Source organism: Mandrillus leucophaeus, unplaced genomic scaffold, assembly GCF_000951045.1.
Source record: "Mandrillus leucophaeus isolate KB7577 unplaced genomic scaffold, Mleu.le_1.0 Scaffold650, whole genome shotgun sequence".
NCBI classification, from domain to species: domain Eukaryota; kingdom Metazoa; phylum Chordata; class Mammalia; order Primates; family Cercopithecidae; genus Mandrillus; species Mandrillus leucophaeus.
This window is the reverse complement of record NW_012107031.1, coordinates 440,616-466,749: the sequence shown is the minus strand read 5'-3', so window position 1 is coordinate 466,749 and position 26,134 is coordinate 440,616. Positions and strand designations below refer to the sequence as shown.

The following is a 26,134-nucleotide window of genomic DNA, read 5'->3' as shown; positions in this document are numbered from 1 at the left end:
CTGGCTTTGAAAATGGAGAAAGGGGGCCCGGAACCCAGGAATGCAGGCCGTCTCTAGAAGCTGACAAAGGCCAGGACGCAGCCTCTCCCCTAGAGCCTCCAGAGGGAAGGCAGCCCTGCCAGCATCTTGAGTTTAGCTCAGTGAGACCCATGGTGGACTTCTGACCCACAGAACTGTAAGACAGTAAATCTGTATTACTTTAGTCGACTGAGTTTGTTGTAATCCGCTACAGAAAGCAATAGAAAACTAACGCATTCAGGATAATTTCTGGTTGCAAAGTTTCTTAGTCTGTGGAGCAGAACATTTCTGAAAGATCTGATCCTTTTTTCTTGCTGTCCATTTCCAATTAATAACCCTGTTGATTCTGCCTGTAGAAATAATACATGTGACATACGCTACTACCTTTGAGGACTGGCTTTGTGCCAGACTCTTGCTATATACTTTCTGTACATTTTTTTCCATCTTTACACCAACGTTTGCCAAGCAGGTAATACCTCCTTTTTATCAGATGAGGAAATTGAGACTCTGGGAGGCTAAGTGACCTGCCCAGGGAGAAATGGTGGAGCCAGCATCCAAACTCCCTGTCCTATCTGGCAGGCACCTCTGGGAGGAACGTCATCAACATTCTGGAACCTGGCTTTCCCTCTCCGTCCTCACAGCCATGGTCCTGGCATAGGTTCTTATATCCTGCTGAAGTGGCGTTGACGTTGTCTGTCTGGGGTAATACCCGAGGTTGGTTGCCTCATACCAAGGAAATTAAGAATGCAGACACACAAGGAGTGAGTTTAAGAACAGAAGTTTAATAGGTGAAAGAGAAAAGCTCCCTTGTGCAGAGGGAAGAGGTTTGGAATGGATCTCTTGGTTCCCAGTGCTACGTGGTTGGTTTTATAGATGAGCCTGAAGCAGTGCCTGATTTACATAGTGCGCAGAGGATTGGTTGGGCCAGGCATTTCATTTACATAGTGCACAAAGAAGCTGGCAGCTCCACCCTAATCTTTTATTATGCAAATGGGTTCTCTACCTGGCTGGCGCCATGTTGCCTGCTTCTTTACTGCACACAGGATGACAAAGAAAAGGCGGGAGCCTCCATGTCGAACATACCTGGCTTCCAGGTACTCCTTTTCTATTGGCACAGCTGCTGGCATTTACCTATGGAAACTTCCAGCTTGCTTATCTATGTTTGTAGCTTGATTTTTCAGGCTGCTTTCTGTTAGAAAAAAAATTATTCTGGGGGCTGATTTTTATTAAAAGCAACTTCCACTGAGAACTCTCTTACCCTCATTATCTGCTTGAATAATTTCTTTTTGGCTCCTCTGTCACTGCCAGGGTTATGTCTTGTGAGTCCTAAGATGTCTCCCACCTCAATTGTCCCTGACGGTTTGTTACGCACAGAAGGCAGAACAACTTGTTGAAATCACAGACCTGTTCTTGCCACTTCTCTGCTTAAACCCTCCCAGGGTTCCCCACTTTATGTCGCATAAATCCAACCTTCTTAGCATGGCATTCAAAATCCTTCACAATCCAGCTCTGAGTTCAGTCCACCCCTTCAAACTCTCCATGCTACAGACCCATCAACATGGTAGCCTTGCACCAGAATATGCCATGGACGTTTCCTCACCATATATATGAACCTCTTCACATGCCAGACTAGGAAACTGTGGATCAGAGATGTGAAGGTACTGCCCTAGGTCACATAGTTTGTATGAAACAGAGTCAACACTAGATCCAAGTTCCCCATTAGACCACCCTGGAGCCTTAAAGATAGAATCTCTGATCCCTCCACTTCCCTCCTCTACTGCCATTACTGAGTGAACCCAGCCACCCTCTTGTGGGGAGGGCTACTGATCTGTTTTCCATATGGAATTGAAATCTAACTTACCTCTCCACTGCTTAAAATTCTTCAATAGTTATCCATTGCCCTTAAAATAAAGACCCAAACCCTTAAGGATATGGCCCCTGCATGACTTTCCAGCTCCATCTCAGGACCCTCTGCATCTCACTATGACGCCCTTTCAGACTCCTCTGTGTGCCTTGCACCCTCCCACCATGGGGCCTTTGCACATGTCGTCATCTGTCTCAGAGCTCTTCTTTCTCTCCATCTCTTCTTCTGTCATCTCTCTTCAGCCATCCCTTTCCCAGGATGCCTCTCTGATGCCAGACTGGGTGCAGGCCCCCTGTAAGGTGTTCTTTCTCTGCTCCCAGTATTTTGTTTCTGTTTAGTCCACCAGTCTGTAATGATCTATGCGTGTGGTTGTTTTATGTCTTCTCTCCATCAAGCTCTGTGTTCCATGAGTTTGAACAAGGACTTTATCTGTTCACTTTTGTATCCCCAGTGCTGATTATAGCACCTGCAGTGGATAGAACTCAATAATTATCTGTTAAATGACTAAGCACCAAATGGCCCCAGCTGTGAAGCAGATCTTGTAATTTCCGTGTATGTGTCTTATAAAGGAAAGAGCAAGAGGGGTACCAGTGTTTCAACCTCTGGTGACACAGAACTGGATATCCCATCCTGTGGGGTGGTGGTGGTGGTTGTTATTGCTGGTATTAATTTTGTTTTGCTTTGTTTGGGGGAAAAAGATTCAAATGTTGTAAAATACATAAATAAAACCATTCTGAAACAGATTTAAACTGTAAGAAAACTCTAAGCTGTCAAATGAATAAATTTAAATTAATCTTATTTAAGAACACAAGTAGGAACTCATGACAACTTCTTGGGAAATGGGCTTAAAAAAAAAAAAAAAACAACACTGTAATATCTTTAGCACCAGGGCTGCACAATTAGGCACGGAACATTATTTAATTTTTACATGCAGGACAGGCATATGCAATAAACTATGTATAGAATACCAGACATAGCTGATTCCAAAATTATCATTGCTTTCCACTGCTTCTCACACATTTCTTAAGATGCCATCTGATCTGAAAGTGTTTCAAATACTGCTCCAGGCTTTTAGCATTTGGATGTCTTTTGACATCAAAGGAGAGGTAATGAGCTCTGTGTAACTTACAAGGATTTTAAACTTTTAGCTTTTTAGTATGAATTTGAAAAATGTACATTTTGTCAAGAGTTTACCTGTCATCTTCCTGTCCACAATCCAGCAGAAAGTAGAATACCTTACTTTCACATTTATCCTAAAATAATGCTGTTCTCCTTGTCAACATCACCAGAGGTGTATTCATACTTTTTCCTAAACCTCATCCATGAAATACATTCCTTATCTGGTGCCTTTCTTGGGTGACCCATAATCTGAAGATAAAATATCGTGGGGAGCTACTGTTTGTCCTATCTCTGCCGTATCCCCACTGTCCAGCACATAGGAGACACTCGGTGAATATTTTTAAATGGACACATACGTTTATTAAACTTTTTACATGAAAAATAATACCTTTTTATTTTAGAAGTTTTAGGAGAAATAGACAAAGTAAAAAAGATGATACTACTTAAAGATAATCATTAATATTTTGGCATATTCTTCCTGACATTTTTTGCTATGCATGTATATATATATTTTCTTTTTACAACATGCTATACATACAGTTTTCTAGCCTGTATATTTTCCTACTTACAATATATTCAGTGTATCTATTCCATGCCATCAAATATTTTTAACTACACCATTAATTATGGCTGTGCAATATTGCACAGTAAGAATGAAGGACAGTTTGTGTAACCAATCCCACTAGAAAACATTGCCAATGCAGTAAATGTTCTATTTCAGCATTTGGGGAAAACAGGGCCTTATGGTTACTAGTGAGTATCTAGGGCCAGAATTCAGTGAAAAAGGCTTAAGTCCAAAATCACACAGAACATGCTTTTAGTCTTCCTTTGATGGACCAGGAACATTCTAAAACTGGCTTTCTATATAGAAGTAAATGTTACCCTTTAGAAGACATCTGTGCTAGACTGTCAAACAAAACAGTAGCCCTGGTGTTTCTGGTGTCAAGAGGGGAACTCCAGCCTAGCCTCCCAACACCAACAAATGGCTCTTGCTGGTAGAAAAAAGAAATGGTTGTCATACTGATTTGCATACGAGGCCGAAAATTGTGCATGGGAATTGAGACTAAATATTCCAATTCTTCTGTTTCCTTATTATATCTGAGAAAACTGCGCCTCATTTCAAGTCCCTGCCTTAGGTAGGGTGGCAGATTTCTGTGTTATGAAGAGCAGAGGTTTACTTTCGAGAAACACTGACCCCATTTGACAAGTGCGTAGGATATCATTTCTAAGACTGGTTTTGAAATTAGTTTGTGCTTAAGCAGCTGGGTGTGGTGGCTCCTGCCTGTAATCCTAGCACTTTGGGAGGCCAAGGTAGTCAGATCACTTGAGGCCAGGAGTTCAAGACTAGCCTGGTCAACCTGGTGGCCATCTCTACTAAAAATGCAAAAAAAAAAAAAACAGGTGTGGTGGCAAGTGCCTGTAATCCCAGTTACTTGGGAGACTGAGGCATGAGAATTGCTTGAACCCAGGAAGTGGAGATTGCAGTGAGCCAAGATCGTGCCACTGCACTTGAGCCTGGGCGAAGAGTGTAAGACTCTGTCTCAAATAAAATAAAAATTTGTGCTTAAGATTCATGATGAAATCTGGCACATATGGTAGTCAGGCTAAGTGCTGAATAGTGCCAGGGATGGCCATTCATATCATGGTCTATGGGAACACCATACTTGGTGGAGCTTGTATGTCTGACAAAAGAGAATTCCTGCTGGTGGCATGGAGCTGCCCCTGATCCATCCACACAATTATATTTCATATATCTTACAACATATTATGAAGTTCCCATCTGGAAACTGCCACAGAGCATAAATCAAAATAGGTTTCTCCAGAGCCAACTACTACTATTGAACATGTTCCACAAGTGGTGACTTTAATAGAAAATCCACAACATCTCGTCTCTAGATGGAAATTTCAACAATAAGGTATTTTAGATGATTTATGTGACATTGTCTGCAAGCCAGTTTCACAGCCTAAGTGAATGTGTTCTGTAAACTATAAGGATTACACAAGGTTAAGATATAAGGGACAGGTTCAATGTCTAGTAATTTGTTATAATATTTTCAGTTTGTTTGCTCTAAAATTTTATTTTGATATTTTTCCGATACGGAGTCTTACTCTGTCACCAAGGCTGGAGTGCAGTGGCACGATCTCGGCTCACGGCAACCTCTGCCTCCCGAGTGGCTGGGATTACAGGTGCGTGCCACCATGCCTGACAATTTTTGTATTTTTAGTATAGAAGGGGTTTCACTATGTTGGCCAACCTGGTCTTGAACTCCTGGCCTCAAGTGATCCACTTGCCTCAGCCTCCCAAAGTGCTGGGATTACAGGCGTGAGCCACCACAACTGGCCTAAATTTTTATTTAAAATAAAGTACTTCTAATAAAATCTCTGACCCAGAACTAAACCTCTTAGGATATAAGCAATTACATAAAGATAACATTGATCTAAGTTAATTTGAGGTCACTGTTGATTACCATGAGGTGAAAGTGCCTTATTTCATGCTGCCCAAGGGATAAAACATGCCTTATGTCTCATAAGTTTGAAACCTGGAGGCGGGGGTTGGAGCAGGGAGAAAATGTTTCTTTTCCATCTCTTCCAAGAAGGGTTGATGTGTCCCCTTGGCACCCAGCACAGTGCCATGCGTTTGACACGTTCTTAGAAGCTCCCAGATGAGGAAGAGAGGATTCGTAGATGGGGAGGATCTGGGTCCTCCATGATCCTCTATGAGCCCACAACGATCCTTCGGCTGATGGCTCCTGGCAAGGTGTAGATGAAAAGGACCAGGAAGATGATGAGGATGATCAGAATGAAAGCAATGATGATGTACTTTTTGTAATTCTTCCAGATGAGGTGGTACAGGCACTTAAAGGGGCTCATGAACCAGGAAAAGGAGGTGTCTGGGCGGCTGAGGGGGAAGGAAGAGAAAATCAAAAAGGGGGTCATCCTGTCAACACTCAGAGTGCTTAAGACACCCAGGAAATGTTTCTGACTCCCACTTTCTGAGGACCCATAGGGAGAGGCCTGAAAATGGGAGAAGAGCATGTGGCCTGAAGCAGGAGCTTTTGTATGATGAGGATTCCTGTACCATGGTTAAAGGCTGGTGTGGGGCAGAGAGCAAGAGTCCAGTTAGAATCCAGCCCAAGGCCCCATCACCCTCCATCTGTCCAACCTACCAGCTCAAATCCCACCTTTTCTATGAAGTCTCTCCTGAAAGCCTCAGACGCCAATGATTCCCTTCACTTCAAGTTCCTAACTCTTTCATCGCTTGACTCACCCTCTTTTGAAACTACAGAGTCTTCTACATTCTGACAACTATTTTATGAATGCGTTATTTTTCCCAAATAGATCGAAAGCTCCTGGAAGGCATAGTTTATGTCTTATATTTCTTCTTATATTTAGCTTTTTCTTCAAAAAGCTACACAGGTTGGAAGGCACCGATTGACTGCCTCCTGGCTTCCTGGGTATCTCACAGGACTGCTCCAATGAAGTGCCCATATCAGACAGCAGTGAGGACTGCAAAGGCCCCTTCCCATTTCTGATGTTCCCACTCACAACTCCACTCACTTGGGCTTGGCCAGGGGCTCTGGCTCCTTTCGGGCTTTTCCAACAGGATTTTTCTCAGCTTCTTCTGCTGTAACTAGGTGGAACTCAGCTTCAACCTTGCCCTGCAAAAAGATGCAAAAGCTTTCGTTTCTAGTCACAAAGACCCACGGGGCCAATGGCAACCTTCTAGAAGTGTTACCAAGTTGGAGAATTCCAGAAAGTATTTTGATTATCCTGCTGCTTTATTTTGATAAATATTGTTGCTTTTTTGGTCCTGGGAGAAGCCATTTTTATGATGAACAGCAAAAGCCTAGGAATGATGTTTCAAGATTTGTGGAAGGAAAGCGTCCCATGTGTCCACACAGACACACAAGCCCAGTCACATGTACTACTCTTCTTGTAAACACTTGATATTTGAAGAAATATTGCAGTAATTAGAAAGGGGACTGAGTGGCAGACCCTTTTGAATCTGATATAGTCTGTCTTCTCTGTCAATTCTCAAGAGGAAATTGGTGACAGTGACCCCACATTTGCTGAATGGTGTTTCTTTTCTGTCATTCTTCATTCTTTTTGTTGTCCCCACTAGTGATTTTAGGGTTATCCTTTTATTAAAGCTCTCCCTCCCTCTTCCCCTGTTCTCTCAATAAGAAATGGCCTATTTTATTCGAAAATTGTGAGTAATGTGTTTCTTTAGAACACTATGCCACAGTTCTCGGCAGGGACATATGTCTTGATTTATCAAAGGATGAGATAGGACCCCCACAAAAGTTAGCCATTCTCCTTTGTTCACTAATTCATTCAGCACTTTTGGGGATCCTTTGTATGCCATGCATTGCTCTAGGCACTAGAGACTTAATGATGAAGAAAAGCAGAACTTCTGATCTCCTGGAGCTCCTATTCTTGGTGACAGAGACTCTCATTTCTCCTGCCTCTTTTGGTGTTGTGCATTGAAATACAAGATGATAGGAGGGAGGCAGAGCTGGTAGGAGTGAAGCATGTTATTACACACGATTGCTGATAAAGCTTCTTCCTCTGAATCACACATGAACTGGGCATTACTTCACTTCACAGACATTATTGATTTCTTACCCCAATACAGAAGTCTAAGATTCCGATGAGCCAGTGGTCTTGTGTTAACTTACCCATTCACCCTAAAAAGGCCAGGACTTCTTCACAAGTAGGTTTGGTTCCTGGCAGCCATTAAAATATAATCATGGGCGATATAAGAAAGATATAGAATACATATGGGGTAAGGTTGCGGGGCAGGAAAAGAGAGGGAGTGGCATGGATGCCTGAATTAATAAAGAAGTGCAGTGGACTTTTATTACCAGTGAAATCATGAGTTTAAATCTAGATGGTCTCATTCGTCCTTTGAATGGAACCCTGGCCCAACTCAGAGTAGCATTAAATGTCCTATGATCTAGAAATGTTTCATGAAAACATGTATATATGTAGTCTCTCATTCCTGTTGAGAAATCTTAGCCCCATAGGCAATGACTTGCACATATAGGCATTCAGAAAATATTTGAAAACTGTGGGGAAAAAAATATAAAGCTTCCATTGATTTGAATTTCTCCTTTACACATTCATCAATAGTAGAGTAATAATATGTATAACTGTAATTGCAATGCTTTACTGATCGCTCACTTTGCCCCGGGTTTGTCTGTTCTGTCATTTATCTGTCCATCAATCATAGCAATAAGCAAGGTAGGTCTCCCTTGTGTAGATACAGAAATGAAAACACAGAGATCAAATAACTTTTCCAAGGTCATACAGGCAACAAGCCAACCAACTGGAATTTGAACCCAGGTCTGTATGATACCAAAGCTCATACTCTTTCCGTTATAGCAGGCTGCCTTCCAACTTACTCATCTAATTGCCAGAAAATTGGACTAGAAGGTTTATAAGAGCCTGCCTAACTCTAACATGAGATGACTCCATGATTGTCTTCATGATCACCATCCAATGGCACTTGTCTTCTTGAGTCTCAGTTTTCTGATCTGTCAAATGGCCAGATGCTTTCTAGAGCTATCTGGTTCTAACTTCTAGGATTGATGAAAGGCAGAGTTAAGGACTTGATGGCTGGGAGAGACTCAAGAAATAAGTCCAAAACTCATGGAGAAATGGTGTCCAGTATACAAAACAGACTTATTTCCAGAGATCATTCACAGGTAACTTAAGCTCCGCTGAGCAGAATATTATGCACTAGGAACTTCATCCACTTCCTCTAATTTGAAGTAGAGTCAGCTTAAGAGGAGCTAACCAATTGCTAGGATCCAGAATGCTTGGAAAAGAGAAGAGAAATCAACAGAGAGTAAGTTAGGGCCACAGTAAGAGGATCGCAGTTGCCCCTTTGTTCTCTACTCTTAATAACAATAAACTCAACTCTGGCACTTTATAACTTGCATGGTGTTTTATGCATGCATTAGCTCATTTAACCTTTTGGGCAATCTGACAAACTAGACGGCATTTTTATTACCGTTTTACGACCAAGGAAACTAAGGCTTGGTGATGTTTGCTAACTGATGTTAAAAACCGGATTCGCACCAAGGTCCTTTGATGCCAGACTCCATTCCTTTGCCACTTTACGTGTCTAAATGGCACTTTGTTTTGGAAGAAAAAAGTAGGCTATTTATGTAACAGTGAATAAACATGCCGTTTCTGAAATATTCAGGAGGAACCTCATAATTGCTGCCATTGCTCTGGCATTAGTATATGCTTTTGATCTCTATCTGTGGGCTGGCTTTGGATAGCTTAATATTATAGCATAGCATGGCATAGCGTGGCATAGGACAACACAAATAGTCAAGTGAATAGGACTTGTGAATAGACAGATCCACATTTGAAACCAGGCTCTACAATTTACTAGCTGTGTGATCTTGGGTAAGTCACCTGCCCTCTTTAAGTCTCACTATACTGAGGCTATTAACAGCATGTACCCTATAAGGTTGCTTTGAAAAATAAATGAAATAACACATATGCAGTGCTTAGCCTAGGGCTTGTTAACTAGAAAGCCTTTAACTATGGTAGTTGTTAACTTCAATACGATTTCATCAACAGAAACATGCAGTTTAACAGAAAACATCTTCTTCCCATAAAGAAAATACCAGAAAAGTCCCACAGGCCCAGATTCCTATAGGAAAAGAAATGCAAAGGAAAAGGAGGCAGAGAATATTAAATTACTTCTGCCCTAGAGATAGGAGTCATTTGTTATCATCATGGAGAGCCTTGCGCCAGCTCCACCACCCTGCTAGAAAGGTCACAATGCATCTATCAGGCATTGGGAAGGCTGCAGGGGAAAGGTGTTTACTGACAGCTTCGATAAATGCCGTGGCTCTGGGTATCGCTCCACACACAGGTTTCCTGTCCTGTTTCAACCATCAGCATCCAGCTCAGCACCAAGGAGAGGTCATAAGCTAATAATATCCTCTAAATGTAATTTAAAATCAGAGTTAGTAAAAATAGACAGTCTGAGAGACTATCTACTAGCCTAATGATATTTGGATGGGAGACAATAAGAAAAGATCCTTGAGAAGCCTGGATTTGTCATATCACATATACAATTGATGTGCCAAACTGCACCGTGCCTACAGGAGGGATGCCTTCAGAGGCTGAGAAGTGATTGCATTTGGAATGGACATGCCTTCAGCAATGATTATTGCTTATTAAAACACACCCCTGACTGGAATTACGTGAGGCATTCTCATATGTTAATGGAGGAAAGTATGCTGGCAAAATCTTTTAGGAAAAGGTATATATGTATATATACACACACATTGCATATACACATTATATATGTATACGTGTATTTATGTGTATAGTTATATCCACATACATGTGTGTACATACATAAGATATATGACCACAAAAATACAGTTGTATACACATATACACATGTATACAACTACGTGTGTGTGTATATTATATGTAGTTGTATACACATATATACACGCATACAACTATGTGTATTATATGGTCATACATAATCTTATATGCTGAATGTAGGAATTCCATTTCTGGGTAACTATGTTAAGGAAATAATTCAAAACTCAGAAAAAGTGTTATGTACAAAGCACAGTCATTATTCTTTTGGATGTTCAAATTGCCCTATTTGCTCCACTGAGATGTCCCAGACTCATTTTGAATTTTATCTGCCATAGACCTGGAGTCAGCCATTTCCCCAAAGATCCCTGTTTTTTGTTTCTTTGGTTGGTTGGTTTTCAGTAGGAGCTGATGTGTAGAAACCAGGATCTAGGTGCTAGGAGTCGTCTTTGCTACTGGGTGATTTTAATTCTAGATTCTTCAGTGGATAGAGCTTACAATGTATTTGTTAAAAATCCATGAATCCATAGTGATAACAGTAACAACAAAAGCAAGGGAAAATCATTAGAGATGACTCTTATACCAACTCTGCATTCTAAAATTTGGTTATTAAGCGATATAATTATGTATTTATCCTGTCTTTTTTGGGAGTAGGGGAGGAGGATGACTGATTTATTTCCAATTGATGAGGGAAAGCTCTTTTTAACAGATAAATGCCAACCAATAAATACATTTTTTCAAATGATAGTAGATAGGTAAATAGATCGATAGATAGCTTAGACAGACAGATGTAAGGAACGGTTAGAAAAATTATTTTATAAAACCAATGAAATAATTAAGATCGCCAGTAGTTATTAAAGCCTTTGGGTAGAGCAGAACAGGAATTCCCCACAGCACCACGTTACCCATCAGTTGTCTGCTAACTGCAAAGGGGAAAATGTGCCTTTACAGTGAAGAGATCTTGTATTTACCAACATAGTCAAGTGAGCAAACACAGCATCACTAATATGAGACCATCTGATAGCATGTGCCTCCTGGCATGATCCGCTATGGAGTAAACAGCATCACCTATTAAACAACTTGATAAATGCTGTCATATCTAACTTACACTTCACGGGAAATACAGAGGATAGAGAATAAGATAAGTAATATGATGAGAAAACAACCAGATAAAGCAAGCCTAGTCTCATTAAATAGTCAACATGAGGGGAAAATGTCAGAAGATTGTTTTAAAATAGACCAAAGAGATATAATAACAAAAAGCAATACATAAACCATGATTGTCTTGTTCTGAAAATGAAACAGCTATATAAGACATTTTGGGGGCAATAGGGTAGTCTTTTTCTAGATGGAGACATGCATATGGTATGGATATCAGATTACATTAGGGAATCATTATTTTCTTATATGTGGTGACAGCATTGTGGTTATGTAGGAGAGGGTCTATATTCCTGAGATGCATGCTGAAGTATTTAGGGGTAGAGTGTCAGAATGTCTGCAGCTTAAATTGTTCAGTCAAAAAATAGGCACATATACATACACACAAATACTCAAATATACTTCATATATCGATGGAGTATACGCAAATATATTGACAAAATAAATATGGCAAAATATTAGCAAGTGTTGAACCTTGGTGGTGGATCTATGGCTGATCATTGTTCCATTTCAACTTTTCTGTGTGCTCACATTTTTTAAATGAATAAATGTTGAGGACAAACACAATGATTAAACTGGCATTTTTATTTTGAGAACATAGAGTTAATAATATTGCTAGTATAATGCAGAGGAATGCTCATAAGAAAACTGAGTGGAACAAAATGAAGAAGGCACTATTTTAAGTATGGAATGATTATGCATAGAGAAAATATTAGGAATAACCACCCCGTTAGCAAGAGTTTTCTTTAGATGGTATACATATGTGTGCTATTTTTTCTACCTTTTGTGCTTTTCAGATTTCCTATACATGCACATTATACACCCTATCTTAAAAAGAATCTTTATATAAAAATATTTCCCTCCTCTGCTCCTATCTGATGTTGCTAAATATTATTTGCATGATCAATCTACCACCCTCCCCAGCTAAGTTGTGAACTTCAAGATGCTAGGAATTTATCTTATTCACTGTTGAATCTTTAGAACATAACATAAAAGTATGTAGCCATAATAGATGCTGACAGCTGTTTTTCACACCAGACTGGAAGCACAGAAATCTCCCTTTGAGTTTTAGTTGTTGATGTACTGGGGATGCGATTTACCTTGGCTGTCTGTCGGTTTGTGGGATTAACTTGTAAAAGACATTTTTTGATCTTTGTCTATTAAGAGAGTGATTTCTTTAAAGGTTGCTTTGAGTAGGATGACTTGGGATAAGGCATATAAAATGCATAGTGCAATGTGCTTCACGAAGAACATGGTCGTAGATATTCCCTTTCTTTCTCCCAAGGGTCCCCATTCCTCAGCAATGCCGTGGAGCTGTTTTTCACTTACTCTGAGGACTGCCACATTCCACATTCCACACTAGAAGCTGTGTGGTCTAAATGTCTAAATGATGCTGCCGGGGGGCACTGATAAGCAGCTTTAAAAATAAATCTGGCAGGTGTCCATGGCCATAAACAAACTCTCTCTTGCTTGCCAGGAACTAAAATCAGACAGCAATGTTCGGATACTGGCTTCAAAGAACAGGAGGAGAGGGCACACAGAGTTGGAATTAGAGAATGTCTAGGATGGGCATGCATGTTGGAGGCACCCAGTCTAACTTAGTGATTTTACACACATGGAAACAGAAGTGCCCCCAGGAATGGCAGGAGTTTTCCATTACACCATTTACTCTGGACCACCTAACTTGCTACTCCATTAGGAGAAAGTTATTTTCTTAATATGGTTATTGATTACTTAAGGAGGAAAGAGTGTCAGAGGCATTTGAACCAAAGCAACTCCATCTTGAATAGGAGCTGGGTACGATGGAGCTGAGACCTACGAGGCTGCACTCCTGACGGTTAAGGCATTCTAAGTCACAGGATGAGACTGAAGGTCAGCACAAGATACAGGTCATAAAGACCTTGCTGATAAAACAGGTTGCAGTAAAGAAGCCAGCCCAAACCCACCAGAACCAACGATCAGAGGACAAGAGTGACCTCTGGTCATCATCACTGCTACACTCCCACCAGCGAGCACCATGATAGCTTACAAATGCCATGGTAATGTCAGGAAGTTACCCTCTATGGTCTACAAAGGGAAGGCATGAGTCCACCCCTGTTTAGCATATCATCAAGAAATAACCGTAAAAATGGGCAACTAGCAGTCCTCAGGGCTGCTCTGTCTATGGAGTTGCCATTCTTTTATTCCTTTACTTTCTTAATAAACTTGCTTTCTCTTTACAGACTTGCCCTGAATTCCTTCTTGCCCAAGATCCAGGAGCCCTCTCTTGGGGTCTGGACTGGGACCCCTTTCCTGTAACAAGAAGACAGGGGTAGCTGGAATACATCCCTTCTGCAGGCCAAAGCAGGGCTTTCAGGACCAGGTTCCATGCTGCTCCTAGCCTTGGCCAGGCTCTGACCATGGGCCACTGGTATGCATGAAAATGAAGTCAATTCTTCTTTTCCCTTTAGGAGGTGTAAGGGCAAATAAAAATAAAAAATGAGAGGCTTAGTTCTCCCTGTTGAAAATCGGAAGAGATTTCCTTCCCCCTTTTCTCTTAAAGCATTTACGTTAGAGAAATTGTAAGTACTTTCTCTTTGAAATGTATATAAATTGTTTTGAAAGCTGATAGGCCTTTTGTCTTTAACACCCAGGAACGTCTTTTTCAAGGATCTGAGAACCATCGCCTTGAAATGTAAACATCAAGAGAATAGCACCCTATACCCCAGTTTCTCTGGGAGGGTAGGAGGCTAACTTTGGTGAGCACTTTGCCCCAAGTTGCAAAACTACCTCCTGTCATAAAGATTTGAGAAGATTGACTAAATGACACTGCTGGGGGGGCACTGATAACAGATTTAAAAATAAATATGTTTAAAAAATCTCTGGCAGGTGGCATAAAGATTTGAGAAGTTTGTTTTTCCTTTGGGTAAAACTAATCAAGTAACCTAAATCGTCACCTCAATGACCATGTGAATCTAGAACAATGTGTGACAAATGGGGCTGTGAAGTCCTCTTATTTGAGAACTAGTTATCATTTCTCCCGAAAATATGTATGTAATGGGTGGTTGCTGCTCAGCTATATAAAAGGATGAAATTTCTGTCTCTGCAATCTCTCAGCAGGTTGCTTTTAATGACTACTCAATGATAAAACTTCATTAGCTTTTGAGTTGGGAGACTTTGTTCTAAATTGTATTTCCCCCGAAAATATCACTTCAGACTTCACCTCTATGGTGAAGATTGCTGGTGACCCCAGGACAGGTTGGACGTCCCTTCTGTTTCTATGACCCTCTGCCGGAAAAGGAAGTATGGCACAGTGGTTAGGACTCAAGAGTGTAGGAGTGAACTGCTTGTGCTTGTGTTTGAATCTCATCCTCCCTGAGTAGCTGTGTGACATGAGGCAAGTTACTTAAGCTCTTAGTGCCTCAGCTTCCTTATCTATAAACCTGGGATTGATTATATAAGTTTTCAGGGGGTTTTAGCAGATAAATGAATTAATATACATTCAGAGTTTTGTGCTGTGGAAATCAACAAAGATCACCAAGATAAGAACAAACAGAGGCTATTTATTTAGAGCTGCCGTCACTTAGGTTTGTCAGAGACTCAAAAATAGGGAGAGAGGAAGATTTATCACAAGAAAAGGGAAGTCATCGGATGTGTTCTGACTGAAAGGTGCTCGTGTGGAGAAACTGGAAGCAGGCTAAGTAGGGGGCTGTCATATGTGATTAGTTAGGGGAACATATTTGGAAGGAGGGGAACCGATTAGGGAAGCTTGCAGTCATTGCCCAGGCTCTGACGGTTTGGGGCTCGTTGCTGCAGAGGTTGTAGCTTTATTGTCACGTGTGGTCTGACCACTGCTGTTTGTATGTTCAGTCTTTCAGAACAGGTTCTGGTAGTCAGTTCCTATTGGTAACACTTGTTACTAGGACAGTCAGACAAGAGAAGCAACCGGCAACTGTTCTGTCTTCTCCTCAAGACAGCAGCTCCTTGGGGGCAAGAGCTGCATCCTATTCATCTCTGCATTCAGGATATCCTACCAAAGCCCTGCCCAGAGGAGGCTGTCTGTAACTGTTGAAAAATGAACTACTGAAGGAGCAACATGAGCATCTAGACTCAGGGGAAAACTACGTTGATAGAAATGAAGAGCATTTAATTAGAAGCCCCTATCCTTAGTATAGAAGGTGATACAAGAGTTAAGAAGAAATCACTTAGGCAGGTAGTAAGGGTATGGGAGTCCTCGGTAAGGCCTTTCTCTTTAACAAAGAGCAGCCTGTAAAATCGAACTGCAGGCAGAGACAAGCGAGCTGGGAGCTTGCACGGTGAATGCTGGCAGGGACTAGGGACTAGACATGTTCAAGATGGCGGTCTCATCTTCCCTTCTGTCAGCCACGTGTACAGTAAAGAACAGAAAAGATGGTGCCAATCAACTGGAAAGCCTATTTGCATAATAAGATTAGGGTGGGGCGACCAGTTTTCCTGGGCCCTATGTAAACGTCATATGTGATTGAACCAACGTGTGAGCCCTATGTAAATCAGACACCACCTTCTCCAGCCTGCCTATAAAATCTGCTGCAGTCTGCCACCTCCCCACCTTTTTGGACGGGTCTCTCTCTCAAGGAGCTCCTCTCCTTTCTTCTGTCTATTAAACTTTCCACTCCTTAACCCATTAACACGTGTCCAAATCCTGAATTTTTTCTCAGCATGAGACAACAAACCCCCAGACAACATAGCCATTTCAAATCTTTAAAACAATCTCCTGTGAAAATTCATTATCATGGCCAATTCATCAGGAGAATCATTTATAAAGTATTTAAGAGTATGTTGCTAGAGGTTCTATTCCTTCCCCTCCCCGGCCCCCTTTCTTTTTCTTTTCTTTCCTTTTTTTCTATAGAGACAGGGACTCCCTATGTTGCCCAGGCTGGAATGCAAAGGCGTGATTATAGCTCACTGCAACCTTGAACTCCTGGGCTCAAGGGATCCTATTTCCTCAGCCTCCTGAGTAGCTGGGACTATAGGTAGGTACCACCATTCCTGGCAAATTTTAAAAATTTTTTGTAGAGATGGGGTGTCACTGTGTTACCCAGGCTGGTCTCAAACTCTCAGGCTCAAGATGTCCTCCTACTCCAAAGTGCTGGGATTACAGGTATGAGCTACCACACGCAGCCCCTTCTTTTTTCTTACATTTACCAAAAGTGTAACCCCTAAGGATTAGATGTTAACATTGACTAAGATATTTAGGTATTTTGAGTTTGAGACATTTCCCTCATCTTGGGGCCCAGAAGGAGGTGGGAGCAGGGACTGGTCAAAACAGTTTACTGCTGAGTAAATTTTCGCTCAAGCAAAAATCTGATATTTATTGAATACTTAGTATGTTCCAGGCACACAGATTCTATCTCATTTCAGGGTTATGACAGCTCATGAGGTACATAGTTTAATTTTCTCAATCTTTATAGCTAAGAAAACTGAGGTTCATGGTAAAGTTCAGACAGCTGGTAAATAATGGAGCCAGGCTTTGGACCCAAGAAGGTTTTTCTTATTTCTTAAAGGATGGAATCCAGGAGTCAGTGTTTATTGTTATTACTGACAAGGTCTCACTCTGTTGCCCAGGGTAGACTTGAGCTCCTGGGCTCCAGGGATCCTCCTGCCTCAGCATCGCAAGTAGCTGAGACTACAAGTGTGTGCCACTGTGCTTGGCCGCAGTTAGCCTTGAATGCATTGCTTATCTGCTGACCTGGCGCCGTTCTAGGGTGGAATCCACCCCTCTCATTATTACTGATCGCAATCCCTAGGACAATCCAGAAAGCTTTTGAAATTTTTAACACAGACATGCATTTTTTGATGCACATAAGTCCTCTGTGGGATCTTAAATTACAAAATGTGCATGTCCTCATAAAAGAGGCTTCTCTTTTATGATAGGACTGTAAGAGGTGATCTGGCCCCAGTGGCTCTGTTAGGTTTTCCCTCATGAGACAAAGAGGAATCTTCAAATAGAGGGATCTTCAAATGGACCCTCCAAAGCACAAAAGCAGAAAAACTCTGCATTGAGTCAATCAAACTAGACAGTAAATTTCCCACATAAATGTCTCATTTAAGTGAGAACATTACAGTCATTACAAAACTATTCAACAAATGAATTTAAATCACTATAATAACCTGACATACCTAGGCTCTGGCAAGGACAGCATGGACAGAAGGTGAAAAATCATGAAAATTGCCACTACTCTGGTACCTAGCAGGTGGGGCTCAGATCATAAGCTCAAATGCTTCTACAGATCTTAATACAGTCTAGGAAAAAAGACTGCCACAGCCCAAAGGTTCATCCATTCGCCACTGTGTAATATTCAATCCAAATCTTTTGATCCCCTTGCCATTAAAATCTACCTGTCTTCTGTCATTTCTTTATTCCTCTCTGGCTTCTAAACCGACACTCAGATAATCATATAAATCAACGTGTACTAATATGTTCATTTTCAAAGAACATTTACTGAGCACTTCTTATGTGCTTAGTGCACTAAACAGAAGAAAACCTTATAATCTCTTTATAGTAGGGTCAATTAATTATTCTTGAATTAATTGATTCATTCAATAAATATTTGAGTATTATGTGCTATGTACATTAGACACTGAAAATTAAGAAAGGGAACGGAAAGCAAAAACATACTTTTTGGACTCAAATTGCTGACAGTAGAAGAACCATGAAGTCCACAGACAAGTTCAAATAGTGTGTCAAGAGATACATGTAGGGAAGTAGAAGGCAAGCCCACCCAGGCTGAGGATACCCAGGAAGGCATCTCAGAGGGACAACTGCTAAAAAGAATCTCCAAATATTTAAGGACTAGGAGTTTTCTCAGGGAAAGGGGCTAAGGCAATCCAGGCAGAAGAACCAGTCCACAGACCAGACAAGTAAGAGTCCGGGAAGTGTTTGAGATGGTTGAGAGGGGAGCAGTGAGAGATGAAACTGGTGGGGGTTCTAGAGAGTCTACACTAACCTGCTTCTCATTCACTGGACAATCCACATTCATCTACTTCTGTCTTCACCATTCCACTAACATTGCTTTTAAAAAACTGAGATATAATTCATATATCATAACGTTCATTCTGGTTTTGTTTTTTGGTTTTTTGAGATGGGGTCTCGCTCTGTTGCCCAGGCTAGAGTGCAGTGGTGCGATCTCGGCTCACTGAAAGCTCTGCTTCCCAGGTTCACACCATTCTCCTGCCTCAGCCTCCTGAGTAGCGCCTGCCACCATGCCCGGCTAATTTTTTGTATTTTTAGTAGAGACGGGGTTTCACCAAGTTCACTCTTTTAAATTATACAACAATTACATAGATTTTAATATGTTCACAAAATTGTACTGCCATCACCACTATTTGATTTCAGAACTTTTTTTTAATCACCCCAAAAAGAAACTCCATACCAGTTGCTCCCCATTCCCTTTCTACCCCACCTCAGCCCCTGGCAACTGCTCATCTATTTTCTATGGATTTGCCTATTCTGAGCATTTCACATAAATGAAACCAGACCGGTATGTAGTCTTTCAAGACAGGCTTCTTTCACTTAGTATAGCATTTGCAAGGTTCATCCATGTTGGTGCACGTATCAGTACTTCATTCCTTTTCATGACTGAATAATATTCCATTGTATGGATATACCACATTTTAAAAATTGACTCACCAGCTGATGGACATTTGAGTGTTTCTGCTTTGGGGCTATTATGAATAATGCTGTGGACATTCACAGTGCTGCTTTTTTAAAGGTCACCGGGAACCTCCATGCCATTAAGTCCAATGGGCACATCTTTGTGGCTTCTTCAACTCTCAGGAGCATTTGACACAGCAACCAAGTGCCCTTCTCCAAAGAGCCTCCTCTCTGAGTTCCTATTTCAGCACATTTTAACTCTTTCCTACATTTCTGCCTAGTCCTCTCTCACCAAGTTTGATCCTCTTCTGACCATTGTCCACACAGCATTAAGGGGATGTGTTTCCTAGGTGAGGCAGATCCCCTCCCTGCTGGAAATCATGCAGTGGCTTTCCTTTGAGAATGAAGTCCAAGCTTTTCACCATAGCCTTGAGGCCTGTGTGATCAGGCTCTGGTGTCCTCTCCATTTCACCAGCACTACCCTCATGCATCACACGCCAGTTATGGGAGGTTTTTATTCATTTGGGATTTTAGTTTGTCCAAAGCACTGAACTCATTCCCACCTCAGGCCGTTTGCCTGTGGAATTTACTCTGTGGGAAATGCTCTTCCTCCCATGGCTCACTACATTTCATTCATCAAGTTTCAACTTAGTTTCACAGGCACAGAAAGGCCTTCCACTGCCACCATAGTGAATGGAAATCCCTGCATTGGATAAGCCCAGCCCTTGTTCTAAGTCATTCTTTCTTAGAGTATGTGTGAGTAGCTCTCTGTGGGTCTGTATGTCTGAACTTGACTTAAGACTGTAAGCTCTGTGATGACAGAGACCTTGTCTGTATTACTCATGTCTTATTCTCAGGGCCTATCATTTGATAGAAGCTCAGAAAATGCTTGTTGGATGAAATGAAGAAATAAGTAAATGACATGGAAAATGAAGAGTAATTAGGATTAAATGAAATAACAGGAGTCTGTACATATTTCTCAAAATCTAAAGGAATATAAGATATAATAGACGACTGCTATTATATGATCATGCATCTAAATTTACTGCTTATTAATGTAGACAGATTAGAATGATGTCAAAGGATAACAGTTTGGACTTCTGGGCCTGGCAATCCCCATTTTCCAACCTTGTACTGTGTTCAGGAATTTTGATCAGAGGGTTGTTAGCTTTCTACTGGGAGCCCCTTCATGCCTCCATACTGTACTCATCATGGTTCACTTGGAGGAGACATCTGCTGTTTTTCCTCTATAAAATGCCTTTTCATTGTCCTTTGTCCTGTTTGAACCCTCAACTCCATCAGGACAATTGCATCCCTCTCACCTCTCCATTCCTTCCCTGCATTTCACACCTCGGTTATTCCATACATGATTGGATGTTGACCTGTTTGTCCCTCTCACTGGACTCTGAGACGGCTGAGAGCAGAGGCCATGACTCATTCGTTTCTGGTTTCATTCATGCATCCAACAAATATTGATTGCCCAGAACCAAGCCCAGAGACTGGCATGTAGTAACCCCTCATTAAGTACTTGAGGGTGAATGAAACTGGCTGGACCTCTCCAGCAACCTCACCAATCAAGGGGATCCAATTAAGAATGTATAGAAGAGACAAACTCTCAGAAAATATAATAAAACTAGACACCATGAGGTCAGACCAGCAGCTGCCATTTACCCAGTGAGGTACAAGGGGAATCCCTGCCTCACACCCACTAGGTCCTCAGAGCAGAGACAGAAAGAGAAATAGGTCTCTATCCAGACGTGCTACCAGAAAAATCCTGTCCTAGGTGTGCTTTTGCCACAAGGCACTGGAAGCGGGGGCAGAATGCACTCATCCCAAGGGGAGGCTAGCAGAAAAAAGACCCTGCTATCAGTCTCAGTACCTTTTTCCAACCTCACTAAGTCATCCCTCCTGCCTTACAGAGGATCAGTGAGGGAAAGAATAGGAAGAAGAAACTGTCTTCCCAATATTTGTTGAAGGTCAAAAATTCCTCCAAACACATGCCACACAGTCTGACATGCATTTGCAGGAAGTGGGCAATTCAGGAAAAGGGATACATGGCATCTCCTGCCGTCACCTTCTTTGAAAAAGATGGATCACTTTTTAAATCATGCCTTACATTTGAGAATGAAGGCATAAGGTAATTGCATTGAAATTGTATATTACTCAGGACTTCATGCATAATTTTAAGAAATGTTGAAAAATAATTAATGCCAGGGGCATAAGTTCAGGCCAAAAGGATAGAAAATCACCTCAACATAGATTGCTAAGTCTTCATGCATTTATAAAGTTTTAAAAGTTCTTGCTTCTTAGCAGAACCTCTGCATGAAGGGTTCATGTCATTTCAAGGCATTTTACTTGAAGTTCACAAAATGACTCATTGAAACAGCATGATGCCCCCAACTTCCCCCATCTCCTCCACCTCCTATAGCTGTCACTTACTGTGAGTTCTTTGCTCTTAGAAAAAGGCCACCAGCCACGCACACGTTTTTGCTGGAATATAGAGATCTTGGTATCCTCACTTGCATTTTCAAACTTGGCGAGATCACAGGCTTTGGCAGACTTAGCTGCTCGAGGAAAACTGTTGAGGTTCATTTCCAGGGTGCCTGTGGAGAGATGACCCTTACAGTTAGGGAAGCATTTTCTAAAAGTAACAGAAGAGCTTCTCCATCACCATCCTCATTCATTCATTCACCCTTCACTTCCTAGTCATTCAATCAGTACCGCATTGGATCACAACTATGTGCTAGGTATTGGGAGTACAAATAGGATTGAGACACGTTTGGTGTCATCAAAAGATTAATCACATGGTAGCAGGTAGAAGACAAAGGAAGAGCTTGTTTTAACTCTTAAGTTAACAATACTTAACTTGCAAGCCTCAGTTGCAGGCAGCATCACTGCTGAGCACCTCCTCTGCTCCCTGAGCCTGGATTATTGGCTTTAACCTTCCCCTGCTTTAGCACTGACAACCCCATGAGATCCTCCTCACCCCACTTCACCTCCCTCTTGGTGTCCACTAAACTCTTCCAGGTCAGAGACTACTAGTCTTATTGTCTTTGTATCTACTCTGCAGGACAGGAAATGAACCTTAGTGGGTTCCCAACACTGTTTTTCCAAATGAATGAACACAAGGCAGAGTAAGAGATTGCCATGAGTTCTATATCTCTTTAACCATTTTTTCCTATTATAAATTAACATTTGTTAAATATGGAAACTTCAGAGCATATATACATGGGCAAAAACATGAGAATGGAAAAATTTTTCATAATTTCATCCCTAAAAAGTTGAGCACTGCTCTGTGTATTGGTGCTTAGCCTTCTCTCTATGACTATCCCTTTCTCCGATACATATAAATGTAGTTTACAGAAATGAGATTTTTCTTTTTTCACTTAATGCATCCTGTACAACTGTCCAATTCATTAGATAGTCCCATATTTTTAACGTTTGCAGGACTGTCACTTGAGTGTGTAAGCCAAAACTAAAACTTTAAGCCCCCCAACCATCTGAATGGACTCCTCCTCTCCGCCAAAGGCATTCTAAAATTAACCTGAAAAGCTAGTTCTAGGCCATTGATGGGAAGGGGGAGTCAGACATGCCTCATTACTGTTAACATCAACAAAGACCTTAAGACTCATAGAACAGACTCTTCAAGTCTGATAATCTATCTTCTCCAAAGCCTGCTACCTTGAGGCTTCATATGCATGAAAAAACCTTGGTCTTCACAACTCCTTATCATAACCCAGACATTCCTTTCTCTTGATTCCAGGTTTTTAGACGATAACCAATTTCCAATTGGAAAACCTTTGAATCTGCCTACGAACTGGAAGCTCCCACTTCCACTTGTCCCACCTTTCCAGACCAAGCCAACATACATCTTATGTGTATTGATGTCTTATATCACCCTAAAATGTATAAAACCAACGTGAGGTCTGACCACTTTGGACACATGTCTTCAAGACCTCCTGAGGCTATATCACAGAGGCCTGTCCTTATTCTTGGCAAAATAAACTTCTAAATCGATTGAGACTTGTCTCAGGTACATTTTGGCTTACAAGTGCTTACTATGTGTGAGGCACTATGGCGTGCTCTTTGTGTTACCACATTTACAGCTCTGCCCCTCTCTGAAATATGTAATATTACTACCCTCATTTTACAACTGAGGCACAGAGCAGACCAGTAATTAGCTCAAAGTTTAATGACTTTTTAGTGGTAGAGCAAAGATCAACTTAAGTCTTTTGGAATATGTAGTGGTCCATCATGTGGATGCACCATCACTCATTTAACTAATCCCTATTAATGGCTATTTGGGATGTTTCCAAGTTTTTGCTATTGTAGATAGTGCTGAAATTATTAGCTTTGTAACTAAATCAGACCAAGCTCTCCAAAAGCTGAAACTAATATGTGCTTAATGAAGTCACTGGCTTACCCAGGAAGTCATCTGAGGACAGCCTTTCAAAATCCCAAACCTGCAGCACCAACACAGCGGGAGTCTTACACTCCATCTTCTCTAGAGAGAAGATGTTCTCCCTCTTGGTAATGACCATTTGCTTCTCAGCCGGGAGATACTGAAACGGAAACAGGAAGCGCCAGTTGAAGTTGCCCTCTCCAGTCAGGGAGTTGTAATGCACGTCTGTCTCCTGCTTGTCATCCTCCAAACCCTTTAACCACCTGAGAAAATATTTCAAAGAATTCAAATACTCAGAGTACGTTCTCCAGGCATCAGGATAATCATAAGTGATTTAGCTCATTTCAGTGTGGTCACAGATCATAGTTTAAAAATCATTATGATTAGATTCAGTTGGAAGTTTCCATTTTAACTTGAATGAGTAAAATAGGGGTCGGAGAGTCTGTCATAACAGAAAAATGGCTCATTCCAAGGCAGGCTGGGGAAGGGTCTTCAGTTGCTTGTATAGATCTGAAGCCCCATGCAATCAAGATGGGGAATTCAGGAAATATGAAGTGAAAGTGTAATCTGAATCTCTGTCACCCTGGGAGCCCTCTTTGTAAGGGATGCCACCTCTATACTTGAGTGTTAGAACAAGATTACCCAGTACACTGAGGACTCTGAAATTGGGCTGCTGTAGACCTGTGCCGTCAGGCATGCACTGGGCTGGTATAGACTTGTGTTGTCAGACCTGTGCCATCAGACTATAATTGGTCCCCTCCTCCCTGGTTCTAGGCCTAGAAAGCCCAACAGGCCTGGATTGGTGTGGCATGGAGGGTGGGAGGGCTGCCTGCACCCATCTGGATTCCAACTCTGACCGCACCACTTACTGTGCAGCCATAGGTAAGTTATCTAACCTCCCTGTGTCTTTGTTTCATCTGTACACTGGAAGCAATTATAGCACCTAGTTTATAGGGTTGTTCTGAAAAATCACATGAGATGATGCCTAAATGTGCCTTGGACATTCCAAATTATCTATCATATTCTTTCTTCTTAGTATTATCTGGTCTTCCTCCTCCATCCCCAGCATAATATAAGTTACAATTAGTACATTTGTCCCTACTACTTTGTCCATGGTGAATTAATTGAGAAAATAAGTACTTTTTATTCAAACTAGTTGATAATTTCAAACTGTGTGCTTTCTGAAAGCAGACATCCTTCCTTCCCAGGGCAGGGAAGAGGGGAGTGAAGGCCTTTGTCTTCACGGAGGAGTGTCACCACTCATGTATGGGCCCAATTATTTAACTAAAGATGGTGTTCACTCAACCAATACATTTGTGGTATCTGTTCTGAGGCAATGAGAGAGCTTGACACCAGGGGAGTGTTAGGGAGCACACAGAGATGGTCCTTGCTTCATGGAGCTATAGTTATAGGGGAAAGGGGAGAGAGGGATATGAGTGAGTGGCAGAAGTCACTAGAGAAAGAGATGTGCAAAGGCTCCGTGGAAGAAGTAGTAAGGATGCAGCCTTAGAAGGTCTTTCTTCTTAGTTCTTCTTGCAGAGAGCAAGGGGGGAGTGTGCTATGAAATGAGGCTGGAGAGAGAGGCAGGGGCTAGCTATATGGGATATTTTAGGATGTATTAAGGATTTGAATCTCTGTTCAGAGAAAATGAGATGTCATTGAAGGGTTGTAAGGACAGGACTGACATGATCAGATTGTGTTTTGAAAAGATAGCTCATGTTTAAACATACAGAACAAATTATTGGAGGGCAAGAATGAATATGGAGAGGCCAATTTGATGGTGGCATTGGTATTGCTGTGGTCCCACCTAGCAAGAGATGATGGAGGAAAAGACAATGGTGGGATGAGGCTAAGATGGAGAGGATGAACAGTGCTGATGGCCACTTGGGAGGTGAAATGGACAGGCTCTGACAGCACATTAGAAATGGGGAAGTCAGTGAGGAAAGGGTCTGCAGATTTGGGGTTCTCAACCTAATGGATGATGGTGCCAGTCACTAGGATAAGGAACCACAGAGAAGAAAGTGTTGTAAGATCATTTTGGTTTTAGACTTGTTCAGTTTGAGGTGCTGCTTTTGAGGAACCTACGTAGACACATTGGGAACAGGAGTTGTCAAGAATGGAAATTAAAAGGTGACAACTAAAGCCATTGGTTATTTGAACCACTTGATTCAAGCGAAGTGTTAGTTGAAAATGGCAGAGAGATAAAAGAGTGGGAGATGAGAAGTTGGCCCAGGACAATGCTACGAGCTATTTAACTGTTAGACGGCAGAAAATGAGCTTTTGAAGGACACAGACAAGAAGTAATCAAGGGGATAAGAGAAAGAACAGACACGTGTTGCTACAGAAGTTAAGGCAAGAAGGTGTTTCACAAAGAAGAGGTGCTTAGGTGTGACAAATGCTCCTCAGACAAATGCAATAAGATAAGGGCAAATTTTTAAAAACACAAGACAATTAGATTTAGCAAAATGGAGAGCACTGTCACTTTAACGAGACCTGCTTTGGTGGAATATTGGGAAGAAAGCCAGACTGGAGTTGGCTGAGAAGTGAGTGGGAGGGAAGGAGACAGAGAGAGAGTGAATAGACATCTCCTTCAACACATTTT

General features: G+C 41.5%; 1 protein-coding gene across 1 annotated transcript in view; it reads right to left on the bottom strand.

Annotated features, from left to right (window-relative positions):
- Positions 1-5,438: 5,438 nt before the first annotated feature.
- FER1L6 (fer-1-like family member 6) overlaps positions 5,439-26,134 on the bottom strand; it is a 195,362-nt gene continuing 174,666 nt past the window's right edge. The window contains exons 39-42 of the mRNA XM_012001151.1: positions 23,554-23,795; positions 21,570-21,733; positions 6,560-6,660; positions 5,439-5,900 (exon numbers count right to left, since the gene is read on the bottom strand). Of these exons, the coding sequence (XP_011856541.1) occupies positions 5,717-5,900; positions 6,560-6,660; positions 21,570-21,733; positions 23,554-23,795 (691 nt within the window). The 3' untranslated portion in view covers positions 5,439-5,716. The remainder of the gene's footprint in view (positions 5,901-6,559; positions 6,661-21,569; positions 21,734-23,553; positions 23,796-26,134) is intronic.